General features: G+C 35.8%; 1 protein-coding gene across 1 annotated transcript in view; it reads left to right on the top strand.

The window, feature by feature from the left end:
• Positions 1-13,916, top strand: part of LARS1 (leucyl-tRNA synthetase 1) — a 119,722-nt gene that overhangs the window by 88,288 nt on the left and 17,518 nt on the right. Inside the window, exons 21-25 of the mRNA XM_037801711.1 lie at positions 5,789-5,846; positions 7,551-7,614; positions 10,980-11,163; positions 12,332-12,422; positions 13,251-13,391. Of these exons, the coding sequence (XP_037657639.1) occupies positions 5,789-5,846; positions 7,551-7,614; positions 10,980-11,163; positions 12,332-12,422; positions 13,251-13,391 (538 nt within the window). The remainder of the gene's footprint in view (positions 1-5,788; positions 5,847-7,550; positions 7,615-10,979; positions 11,164-12,331; positions 12,423-13,250; positions 13,392-13,916) is intronic.

Raw genomic sequence — 13,916 nt, 5'->3', positions numbered from 1 at the left:
TAACATACAATATAGTCATCCGTGGTGTACAATCATTTGTTCACAGCATTATTATATAGTTGTGCATTCATCACCACTATCAATTTTTTTTAATTAAATTCAGTTTTATTGAAATATATTCACATACCATACAATCATCTATGGTGTACAATCAACTGTTCACAGTACCAGCATATAGTTATGCATTCATCACCCCAATTTATTTTTGAATATTTTCCTTACACCAGAAAGAATCAGAATAAGAATAAAAAATAAAAGTAAAAAATAACACCTAAATCACCCCCTATTTTTCATTTAGTTTTTGTCCCCATTTTTCTACTCATCAATCCATACACTGGATAAAAGGAGTATGATCCACAACGTATTCACAATCACACTGTCACCCCTTGTAAGCTACATTGTTATACAATTGTCTTCAAGAGTCAAGGCTACTGGGATGGAGTTTGATAGTTTCAGGTATTTACTTCTAGCTATTCCAATACATGAAAATCTTAAGAGTGTTATCTATATAGTGCATAAGAATGTCCACCAGAAGTCTGGGCTTGTTTTCAGCTTTTTTATTTTTTTAACAGTTGCTGTATGCATTAATACTGACATTAATATATGCCAAGCTCTAACTCTGAGTTTCAGATGTCACAGATACCCAGTGTTCCAGAGACCAATCAAGTTATACACAAAGGGATCACCACAATAAATTTTTGAACATTTTCATTACCACACACAAAAAAGAATAAGAATGTAAGTTAAAGTGAAAAAGAACACCCAAGACATCCCATACTCCCCATACCTCCCTATTATTCATTTACTTTTTGTCCTTATTTTTCTATTCATCTGTCCATACACTGGATAAAGGAGTGGGAGCCACAAAGTTTTCACAATCACACAGTCATACAGTGTAAGCTATATAGTTTCACAATCGTCTTCAAGAATAAAGGCTATTGGGTTGCAGTTCAACAGTTTCAGGTATTTCCTTCAAACTAATCCATACATAAAAAAGGATATCTGTGTAATGCATAAGAATGACCTCCAGAATGACCTTGACTCTATTTGAGATCTCTCAACTACTGAAACTTTATTTTGTTTCATTTCTCTTCCCGCTTTTAATCCAAGAAGGCTTTCTCAAATCCCACAATGCCAGGGCCAAGCTCATCCCCACAAGTCATGTCCCATGTTGCCAGGGAGATTTACACCCCTGGGAGTCATGTCCCACATATGGGGGAGGGCAGTGAGCTTATCTGCAGAGTTGGCTTAGAGAGAGGGGCCACATCTGAGCAACAAAGGAGGTTTCCTGGGGGTGACTCTTAGGCACAATTATAAGTAGGCTTAGCCTCTTCTTTGCAGTAACAGACTTCATAAGGGCAAATTCCAAGATTGAGGGCTCGGCCTTCTAAATTTGTAGCCCCCAGTGCTTCTGAGATTATCATTAATTCCCCAGGTGGGGAAATTTAATATTTCCACATTTTCTCCCAGTCTCTCAAGGGGGCTTTGCAAATACATTTTTATTCTCTTCCCATATTACTCTGGGATGTACTGGGGCTTCACACTAACCTATAGAAACTGAGCAGATTTCATTCCCTATTCAACATTCCATGTAATTATGTTGTTTGAATAAACTGACCGTACAAGTTAAATTATATTGTGTGTTACAAAATATATAGATTTTACACCTAATAAACATCTCTGCCTTTGGTCTTACAAATAAGTTGAAGTTTTAAAAACACTGTCAATATTGTCCTTTACCCTTTAGTCTGATTTACTTTGATCCTAACCATGTCCATTTCATTCATATCTCTAATTAAAGTCTGATCTCTTTTTCAGACTCTTTTTAACATTTGCTGTATGGGGAAATGCTGACATTCATAGCTCCTGGACTCTGGCTCTGAGTCTCAGGTGTCACACAGATACCCAAAGTTCCAGGGACCAACCAGGTTATACACAAAGAGCTCAACATCTCAGAATTTAGAAATAGCCATTACAACTCAGGAATAGATGTAACTGCTATAAGAGCTTACAATCTAGTAACCTTTACAATAAGCCTTACCCCTGATAACCTATGCCCTCAGACTCAATTCTCAGAGTTTGCACATTATAGTTAGTCCATGTTAGTGAGGTATTAATAATGTTTTTCTTTTCATTTCTGTTTTATTTCACTCAACATATTGTCCTCAATGTCCATTTACCTCTCCACTTCACTCCTTCTTGTAGCAGCTCAGTATTCCATTATATGTGTACACCACAGTTCTCCATTCCCTTCATCAGTCAATGTACCCTTAGGCCACATCCATCCACTGCAAATCATGAATACTGCCACCATAAACCCCACTGTGCAAATGTCCATTCGTGTCCCTCTTTTCAGTTCTTCCAAGTATTCCAATAACTGAGTTGCAGGACCGTGTGGCAACTCCATGCTTAGCTTCCTGTGGAACCACCACACTGCCCTCCAGATGGGCTGCACCATTCTACTTCCCCACCAACAGTGATTAGGTACATCCCTTGCTCCACATTTTCTCCAGCACTTGTATCCCTCTGTTTATGTTTTAGATGGTTTTACTCACCATCATACAGTCCATCCTAAGTAGACAATCAGTTGTTCCCTGTATGATCACATAGTTATGCATTCACCACCACTATCTATATAAGGATGTTTCCATTTCTTCAAAGAAAGAGGAAGAGGTGAAAAAAAAAAAAAGAAAAAGAAAAAAAAAGACAACTAAAAAGCAACAAAAGAAAAAATAAAATTAAAATAAAATACAATCAAAATGTCAGACAACACCACCAACTCCAGGACTCCCAAGCCTCTCCCTTATATCCCCTTCCTACAGGCATTTAGCTTTAGTATATTGCCTTTGTTACAAATAATGGAAGCATATTACAGTGTTATTGTTAATTATAGACTCTAGTTTGCATTAATTGTATTTTTTCTCCCATCCCTTCCCATTTTTAGCACCTTGCAAAGTTGACATATATTTGTTCTCCCTCATGTAAAAACGTTCTTGTATTTATACCTTTAATCACAATCATTGACCACTCTAGGTTTTACTAATTTATACAGTCCAAGTACTTATCTTCTATCTTTCCTTCTGGTGTCCTACCTGCCCCTAACCTTCCTGTTTCAGCTGTACTCACAGTCATCTTTGTTCAGTGTACTTACAATATTATGCTACCATCACCCAATATTGTACTCCAAATCTCTCTCTCCTGTCTTTTCCTATCTGCCTGTAGTGCTCCCTTTAGTATTTCCTGTAGAGCAGGTATCTTGTTCACAAACTCTCTCAGTGTCTGTTTATCTGAGAATATTTTAAACTCTCCCTCATTTTTGAAGGACAGTTTTGCTGGATATAGAATTTTTGGTTGGCAGTTTTTCTCTTTCAGTACCTTAAATATATCATAACACTGCCTTTTTGCCTCCACGGTTTCTACTGAGAAATCCACGCATGGTCTTTTTGAGCTTCCCTTGTATGTATGGATTGCTTTTCTCTTGCTGCTTTCAGAATTCTCTATTTGTCTTTGACATTTGATAATCTGATTATTAAGTGTCTTGGTGTAGGTCTATTTGGACCTGTTCTGTTTGGGATATGCTGTACTTCTTGGATCTGTAATTTTATGTCTTTCTTAAGAGATGGGAAATTTTTGTTGATTATTTCCTTTATTATTACTTCTGCCCCCTTTCCCTACTCTTCTCCTTCTGGGACACTGCTGACACATATATTCATGTGCTTCATGTTGTCATTCAGTTCCCTGAGACACTGCTCATATTTTTCCATTCTTTTCCCTATCTGTTCTTTTGTCTGTAGGATTTCAGATGTCCCTTTCTCCAGTTCATGAGTCTTTTCTTCTGCCTTTTCAAATCTGCTGTTGTATGTCTTCATTGTGGTTTTCATCTCTTGTATTGTGCCTTTCATTCCCATAAATTCTGCAGTTGTTTCAAACTTTCAAGTTCTTCCTTATGTTCACCCAATGTCTTCTTTATATCCTTCATCTCTTTTGCCATATCTTCCCTCAAGTCACTGATTTGATTTTGAATTGATATAGCGTAGATCTTTAAATAGTTGTTTCAACTCCTGTATCTCAGTTGAAATGTAAGTTTGTTCCTTTGACTGGGCCATATCTTCATTTTTCTTAATGTGACTCATAATTTTTTGTTGTCTCGGCATCTGGTTTCCTTGATTAACCCAACCAGATTTTGCCAGGCTAGATGGCCCCTGGTCTCGGGAGAGTGTAATCAGTATCACATTTCTGTGAGAATGAGACCCAGCAAATTGCCAGATTTTCTTCTGAGGCCTCTAGGCTCTGTGCTTCCCCTATCCTGTCCAGCAGGTGGTGCTTGTCAGCCTGAAACTCCCCACTGATATAAAGAGGTGCGGTCCCTTTAATTCTCGGCAGACCCTGTCCTGGCCATGGCTGAGGGTGTCAGAAGCCAAGCTTAAGTTGTTTTTGTTCCTTCACCCCCAGGCCCTGGAGTCTGAATTCTCTGAGTGAGGGCAGCCACTTGAGCTGGGCTCTGTCCCCCTTTACTTAGGAAAAATACACCCTTTAGGGAGTTATCTCCTATACTTACATTCCTCCTTTGTCTCTCTGACTCTGTCAACTCCAGTTTTGCCTGGGTCAGCACTGACAATTGAAAATTGAAATTGAAAATGTCTGAGGCTTTCTCAAATGAGCTACATGGAATGGGAGGGAAAAAAGGAAAAAGAGCAAAAGCTCCTTTTCAGAGCCTGCTCCTCAGCCCTCCAGTTTTGCCGGTCTGCCCCTTTTCTTGGGACACAGCTGTTTTCCAGTATTCTGAGCTCAGCCATCTCCAGAAGCCTCTGTTTTAATCGGTTTATTTATTTTCCGCCAGCCCCACCTTCTCTGCTGGAGGAGACCTCAGAGTTCCATTCATGCTTGCTCCGGGTTAATCTGTGTCTGTAGTTTGTATTCAGTAGTCCAAATTTGTTAATTAAAACCACAGTTGGAGCTTTGTCAAGTTACTTTCCCTCACTCCAGGTAGCTTGCTTTTTTTTCCACAGGGAAGTGTTCCACCTCAGCCTGTTGTGCTGGTAGGGGAGGGGTGCCACCTCCATAGTTTGGGGAGCTTTACTTACAGTTCATATTCTGAGGTCTCAGCCATTCCACCCATTCCAGGCTGGTGTCCAATGTGTGTCACAGATGTCCCTGAACAATTGTTGCAGATGATTTACTTGTTGTTCTTAGCTATTTGCTAGTTGCTCTAGAGGACTAACTAAATTCTAGACATCTCTATGCCGCCATCTTTCCCTGCCTTCTTAATGTATTTTTCTTTTTATATACATATATATGTATATATTTTTTTAATTTTTTAAATTCAGTTTTATTGAGATATAGTCACATACCATGCAGTCATCCATGATGTACAATCAACTGTTCACAGCACCATCACACAGTTGTGCATTCATCACTCCAATCTATTTCCGAACATTTTGCTTACACCAGAAAGAATCAGAATAAGAATAAAAAATAAAAGTAAAAAAGAACACCCAAATCATTCCCCCCATCCCTTAATATATTTTTAACATCTTTTTATCCATGCCTAGAGTTCTGCTTCTATTTTGTTAATAGTTGCATAGTATTTCACTGTATGTCTATACCATCATTTATATAGCCTATCCTTCACTAGTGGTCACTTTGTTTTCATTTGTTTCCTATGGTAAATATACTTGCACATTTGTCTTAGCAGACTTATGAATCTATCAGCATTTACCTCAAAATTTTAAGCCTAGACCATAATCTTTACATTTTATTTTCTGTCTTTAAACATTTACCTTTAAAGTGACAAATGGCCTGCAGCTGTGAGAGCAAATGGACATCTCCTTCTCAACTCTGAGAAGGTAAGGATTATTGCTTCTATTGAAGACTTAAAATTCTAAGAAAGTTTTTCAGATTTAGGAAGTTACACCTTTTTTTTCCCCCAAAGAAAGTATATGAATTAATCAGTTTTTAAAGAACTTCCCATTTGAAATGTTTATGACTAAGCATATATTAAATTTTTCTCTTTAAAATTGAGCTGGTAGATAGTATTAATTGAAGGGAAGGATAGGGAATATTTGCCTATTATAAAAATTGTATTTAGAGTGTCTAAAAGTGACACAAATTGTGACTCATAGACACAGGGATGGGAAATATAACGATCCTAGCTTTGTGACCCTGGAAGATAATTTTCATGAAATTCAGAAAATGTTTTGGTGCTTTTCGGTTTTTTAATATTGTAACCAGCCACTAAATTAATAGAATAATAGAATTTTGGAGTTGTAGGACTGCTAGGTGTCATTTAATGCATCTTTCCAGGCATTATAATACCCTGCTCTATTCTCTTACTACCACTGCTGTTACTACTGATGATATAATGTGCTTTTTAGAAACTATATAGGACTCTATCTCATTAATCAACGTCCTAAATCAGTGGTTATGTAAACTTCTTGACAAAGCCCCTACTTGCCTCATAATGCCTTTACCCCTTCTCAATTTTTAAAAAAAGTTACAGTATTACTTATGTCTCATTATTAACAAATTAGATTTGTTAGAACCAATGAATTTTTGAAACAACTGATGGAATAGTAATAGTGAAATAGTATTGATTATTGAATTAATAAATTAATAATAGGTTATTTTAATAATGAAAATAGTTATAAATTTAAGCAAATAGCAGATGGTATGGACTGCCGTACAAATTAGATTCAGTCAGTGCTCTAATATTGAAAAATGAAAGGTTCAGCATATTTAGTTATTAGCACATTAGATTAAAACAGCACTCTTTTGAAGCATGACCTTTTTTAGCCTTTGTTAGATCAACAAGTATTTTTTGATGATCAGACTTTTTTGAGTCAAAGCAAACAATATATATATTAATTCTGTTAGACCATCATATGTGCTTTAGTTTTTCTGAACATTGTTATACTATTATAATTTTATAAGAACAAGATAATTTATTGCCATGTGGAAAATTGATATAATAATCATTTCTCTTTGGCATCAATAAAGTTATGATAAAGATATTAAAATTTTAAAATAATGAATGTTGGTAGGCTATTGGTGGTGCCTCCTTAGACATATTACCCTCATGCAGAGTGCAACTTAAACAACCAACTGTTGAGATCCTAATGACCGGTAGTTTCCTAAAATCTTAACTCTAACCTCACGAGCTAGTCTATTCCATTTCTGAATGACTCTAGTTGCTATAAAGCTCTTTTATGACCAGCTGAAGTCTTTCACAGTTACAGTGGAATCATTCCACATGTCTAAACCAATTACCAGGGAGCACTATAGCCTAATGGAAAGAGCAGTAGACTGAGTATCAGACTGAAGATCCTGTCACATCTCTGTCACTGAATAGCTGGGTGACCCAAGCAAGTCACTTTATTTGTTGGGCTTCAGTTTTCTCCTCTATTAAATTATTTGTAAGGTATTTGTTTTCCCTTTTTCCCCTTTCTGTCTATTTCCTTTTTTCTTTATCTGATTTAATTTGAATTGGTGATTTGGTTAATTTTATTTATATATATTCTTATTAATACCTGATCGCTAACTTTCCATTTCAGATGTCAAAATCCACAGGCAACTTCCTCACTTTGACCCAAGCTCTTGACAAATTTTCAGCTGATGGTGAATATAGCTTTTATTATTGATGTTGTGTGCTGTATAGGGTTTGATTCTCCTCAAATAATGGAAAGCAAATTAAAATTGGTGTTTAATCTTATTGCTTTTCTCTTTTGCTTTTAACAATATTTTTAAAAAACATTAATGTTTTCTTTGTGGACAATGAACATGTATTTTAAACATAATTGTTGAAGTGATCTGTTCAGGAGCAAATTCAAACTAAGCTTACTTAGAATCTTATTTTAAAAGAAACTTACTGTCATTGCCACCTGGCTTGTTGCTAATTTTTTACTACTTGTAAGATTCAATGTTTGGTTTGTAAACATGCCAAGAGTATGTAGGAAACTTTCCCAAGATGTTTCCTTTGTAATATCAAATATAATGTCATATATCAAAGATTCCTGCCATTGACTTGAACCTGGAAGTATTCATTTTTCAGAAATAATTTTTCCCCAGGTCTCAGTACTATTAATTTTACCATTATTTTGTGAAGAGAAGAAATGCCTTGTCTAATCTGAATGAACCATCAGTTTCTTGTGTAACCCAGTCATTGGTCAACATGGTTATTTTTTGCTGCATAGTTCACAGCATAGTTTGAGTTCTTAGTTGCTCTAAATGGGAGCTAAACTGTTTCTCTCTGTGTCTTATCTCTTAGAATACATCATTTAAAGTGTTGTTTGCTTTGGAATTGGCAGTACATTCATATGGCACAAAATTGAGAAAGTATAAAAGCATGGGCAGTGAAAAGGTAGACTTTTAATTCCTGTCACCTAGCTACCCATTTTCCCACAGAGATACTATCAAAGTTATCAGTTTCCTCAGGTACTCTAATATATTGCTGGTGGGAATGCAAATTGGTACAACTTTCCTGCAGGGAAATTTGACAATATCTCACAAAACTACATTTGCAGTTAACCCTTTTGACCCCAAAATCCCACTTCTACGGATCCATCCTGAAGATAACACCTCCAATAATATGAAAATATATACACACTGGGGTATTAATTTCAACACTGTACTTGCAAAATATTGGAACCAATCTAAATGCCTTTAAATAAGAATGAGGTTGAGTAAATTATGGTACCATTCATGTAGTTGAGAACTATGCAGCTTGGGAAAAAAGAATGAGGAAGATTGCTCTCCTGGAAATCTCTGATTTAGAATGATTTCCAGGATATACTTTTTTATGTGAAGAAAGGAAAAAGAAAAAAAAAGAGGAAACGGTTTAAAAGATCATCGCTAGTGTGCACTCTTCATATAAGAAAGAAGGAGATATAAGAAAATACTATGTATCTGCTAATTTTTAGAGAGAAGACACTAGAATGATAAACTAGAAACTAAGATTTGATACCTATAGGGAGAACGAGGGAAAAGTGAGGGGAAGAATAGAAGTGGGGTAGTAAGGATGAGGAGGCAGCAACACTTCTCTGAGTATATCCTTTTGTATAGTTTTGACTCTCAGAACCATAGTAATGTCTTGAGTAACCAAAGTTAAATACGTAATTAAAATCAGCCGGGATGTGGGGGGATTTCCAAATGAAATACAAACAGAAACAAATGGTGCTAACTATATTGCAAGTGAAAGCATAACCATACAATAACTAACCTAAATAAGGTTGAAAAACAATATTTTGACTGAACACTGTAAAGCTAAAGACAAAAAGAACTGTATATAAATACTGTAGATACTAAGTCTGTTTTTTATGAGAGGTATAGAATAGCAATTTTGAAACTATGTATATACTGGGTTGAACAAATAGGTAAATATATTGTAGAAAATAAGAGCCAGGTTTCTCACTGTCAGAAAAAAGCCATAAATAAGCTGAGGGGGAATGCTAGAGTGAACCCTGTGATGTTGGATTGGAATTGTCGTTATCGGTATGAATTCATAGTTTTAAATTTATATGCAGATAGCTAAATATAGAAATAAATAAAGATGTGAGAGTATGTGGGGTTAGTATACATACATATATCTCCTAGCTCTGTCCACTGAGAGATACTACCTTAACCAAACGATCAAGGTTAATGTCACTAATGATAAGTTATATCAAATCTGATATGCACTGAGGGCACAATATCACCTTTGTGATATTCTTGCCAAAGGTGCATAACCTCAGTCTTATCATGAGAAAACACCAGGCAAACCCAAATTGGGAAATATTCTATTAAATAATTGACCAGTACTCAAAAATGTCAAGGTCATGAAAGACAAAGACAGAAGCAGTCACAGACCCAAGGAGACCAAGGAAACCAAATAATTAAATGCAAGGTATGATTCTGGATTGGATCCTGGGACAGAAGAAGGCTATTAGGGGAAAATATTAGGGGAAAAACTGATAAAATTTAAATAAGGCCTACTGTTCAGTTAATAGTATTTTAACAATGCTAACTTCTTCGTTTTGATAGTTGTCCTATATTGTATTAGTTGTTAACTTTAGGGAAACTGGGTGAAAGGTATATGTGTATTCTCTGTTGTTTTCAGCTTTTCTGTGAGTCTAGAATTACTTCAAAAGAAATAGTTTAAAAATGTTTTTAGCTTTTTGTGTATTCCAAAAGGTATTTAATACACACTTAATGTTAATATGTTCTTATCTCTGCCCTTTAAAACACACAGGATAGCATACTATACATTCTATTCTGCGCTTTGCCTTTTTCACTTAGTTTATATTTGATATCACTCCACATTGGTACATAAAGAATTTCTTCGTTCTTTTTTATGGCAATATATGGTTCCATTGTAGAGATGTCCCATAATTTATTTAATTGGGCTCTTATTGCTTGACATTTAGTTTCTTTTTCAGTATTTTAGATTGAAAGATTTTGATAGTACTAAGATAAGAGATGGGAATTGAAAAAGTAAAATTTTGTTAGTGTAAAACTTGTGCAAACTAGTTTAGGACCTTCAAATGCACAACTAAGAAATTAAATGTGCATTTGTACACAATAGGACCAGTGTGTGTGTGTGTGTGTGTTCTTATAGATTAAAATACCGTATTTTGCTACCTCTAAATGAGGCTGGGATGTTTTAGGGAAACCACAAAGAAGTGTGTATTTAGCCCCAATTTGTTTTCTTCTACCACATTAAAGATCGCTCAATGTCATTACCATCTCATTACCTCAGCATGCCTGAAAAGAAACACATATTGATGGCTAAGTGTGTGCAAATCAGTACAGAGGGTTCAAATATTTTAATAACATTTAGAGATCCTACTTTTGGTAATTTTGCTTTTTCTATTGATCCAGGGCAGTTCTTTAAAGTATTTGTTATTTCTTAATTTATATGTAGGCTTTACAGTGTACCCAGTTGGACACATAGTTGATGTTCAATAACCATATTTTTAATTTAGTTGATTTTTTTCCCATTCTTCGAGGAATGCGTTTGGCTCTAGCTGATGCTGGTGACACTGTTGAAGATGCCAACTTTGTGGAAGCCATGGCAGATGCAGGCATTCTCCGTCTGTATACCTGGGTGGAATGGGTGAAAGAAATGGTTGCCAACTGGGACAGCTTAAGAAGCAGTCCTGCCAGCACTTTCAATGATAGAGTTTTTGCCAGGTAATCTATGGACCCTGACCACTTGTACTTCAGAGTTGTTTAGTCCTGGTGCATTTTTAAATTTATTTTTTCTCTCTAAAACAACTTGCATGATAACAGTAGCTTCTATTCATTGGAGGCTTACTTGTACCAGACACTGTGCTTAAGTACTTTTCATCCATTATCTGATTTTAGTCTCACGTCTATCTTATGATAAAAATATTATTTTCTCTATTTTATGAAGAAACTGAGGCTTAGAAAAACTAAGTATTTCATTAAAGGCCTCAAAGCTAGTTATTGCAGACTTGGAATTCAGGCTTTCTTCTGTCTCTCTCCAAACCCTATTCTTATAACCATTTTACTGTGCTGTCTTGAATTAGAGTAGGACAGAGTGATGGAAGGAAAAGTAATTTAAAAGAAAAAGAGAAGTGTCCCCCCCCCCCCCCACACACACCCCATTCATAAGGCATTTTTCAACCTCTTACTTTGTGTCAAGAGCCATCCTAAGCACTGGTGTTAGAAAGGTAAATAAGACATGATCCTTCCTTATTGTCAAGCTGGAGAGACAAACACAGTCAGCTAATTATATGAGTAATAGGGACAGAGGGACTTCTTAGTTTTTTTGAAAAATAGCAGGTTTTTTTTTTCAGGGAGAGAAGAAAGCATGTACAAGCCATGGAAAGAGTATGGTGTTTATCTGAAGTAGACAGGAATGGCTGCAGTATACAGTATATGGAGGGCTGTAATAGGAGATGAAAACAGATTGAGGCCAGGTTAGGCCAAAGTATGAAGGGCCTGGGGTGGCCTTAACCATCAAGAAAACTTTATTTTTATATCCGATATCAGTTATTTAAAATGCCACAACTAAAATTTGGCTCTGTACCCTTGGTTAAGCTATTTTCTTATTGCATTTTGGATTTCATAACAAGTTGCCATTAGGGAATCTTTTAACAAGCAGTGTTAACTGTGTTGTCAGACAGGAGCCCTAAGCAGTGTCAGATGACAATACTTAGGGATTGACGGACAATATTGAAGCTCTAATAGGCAGTTTTAAGGAACACAAAGATGGTTTTATGGGTGAACAATTTTAAATGTGTTAAGGAATTATTCTCATCTTACTATTTATTATATATGCAGCAGCTTTTGGTGCCTTTGAATGCAGTAACCTTGTTTTTTTCCTATTTGATAGTGAAATGAATGCAGGGATTATAAAAACAGATCAAAACTATGAAAAGATGATGTTTAAAGAAGCTTTGAAAACGGGGTTTTTTGAATTTCAGGTAGGCTATTCTTTGGTAGCTATAAAACATGTCAGTGTGAATATGATGTTACCCTACCCCCCCCCCCACACCTTTTCCTCTTGCTATAAAATAATTACTCACCTGAAGTGGAGACTAAGAATCCTGCCAGGTAATTTTTAAATTCTTCAATAAATGGTGATTTTTAAAAACCTTTCTTTGGTACTTTTTTTCTTGTGTTCATTTAATATGAAGACTTCTCTTCCTAGTTGAGCCATAAATATTAATGAAAAGATTAAATTTAAAAATCATTCACACTTTCTAGGAAAACATTTTCAAACTGATAAAAATCAAGGTAAAATTTTAGATTCTTTGTAACTAATTGCAATTGGTTTGAAAGCAGCCGTTTCCTGAGGTTTTCCACAAGGTGTCAGTATTTCCTCAAATTTGGCATTTCAAGATGTGCTTCAAGTAAAAAGAAAATGTAGCTTTACTTAATTGGTTTTGTAAAATATCACATTGGTATTTATGTAACATGGTTTTCAGAGTTGTGGTTAAATAAGGATAAGTGCTGAGCATAGCAATGTGTCATGTTTATAGCCTTTTTTGATATTTAGTATCTTTCTGATACGCTGTTCAGAGCACCAGCCCTTAGTACCCAGTTAAAATTGTTCAGCTTTTATGTCACAAAATAGCCTTTACTTTTCTTTTTTCTTAAGAATCATTAATATAAAACTACGGTATTCTTTTGACCAAGATTGATATACATTTACTTGCATTAAAACAAAGATACTGGATTTTTTTTCCTTTCTTTTTTTTTAAAAGAAGAGCAGTAAGAGAAATGGTAAATAATTTCCTTTTTTTTTTCAGGCTGCGAAAGATAAGTACCGTGAATTGGCTATAGAAGGGATGCACAGAGAACTCGTTTTCCGCTTTATTGAAGTTCAGACACTTCTCTTGGCTCCATTCTGTCCACATTTGTGTGAGCACGTCTGGACACTCCTGGGGAAGGTACCTTTATGCGTTTAAGATGTTATCGGCCTGACACCCAGGGGAGTGAATATCCCTGACAACTTGGAATATGACTCCCGGGGAGGAATCTAGACCTGGCATTGTGGGATGGAGAACCAAAAGGGGGATGTGAAAGGAAGTGAAATAAGCTTCAGTGGCAAAGAGATTCCAAAAGGAACCAAGAGGTCATTCTGGTGGGCACTCTTATGCGTAATATAGACAACCCTTTTTAGGTTCTAATGAATTGGAATAGCTAGCAGTAAATACCTGAAACTCTCAAACTACAACCCAGAACCCTTGGATCTTGAAGACGATTGTATAAAAATGTAGCTTATGAGGGGTGACAGTGTGATTGGGAAAGCCATATGGACCACACTCCCCTTTGTCCAGTGTATGGATGGATGAGTAGAAAAATGGGGGCCAAAAAAAAACAAAACGGCACCCAGTATTCTTTTTTACTTTAATTGTTCTTTTTCACTTTAATTTTTATTCTTATTATTTTTGTGTGTGTGGTAATGAAAATGT

This window comes from Choloepus didactylus, chromosome 13 (assembly GCF_015220235.1).
Source record: "Choloepus didactylus isolate mChoDid1 chromosome 13, mChoDid1.pri, whole genome shotgun sequence".
Taxonomy (NCBI): domain Eukaryota; kingdom Metazoa; phylum Chordata; class Mammalia; order Pilosa; family Megalonychidae; genus Choloepus; species Choloepus didactylus.
The sequence above is the reverse complement of the archived record's forward strand: the minus strand, read 5'-3'. Positions and strand labels throughout refer to the sequence as shown.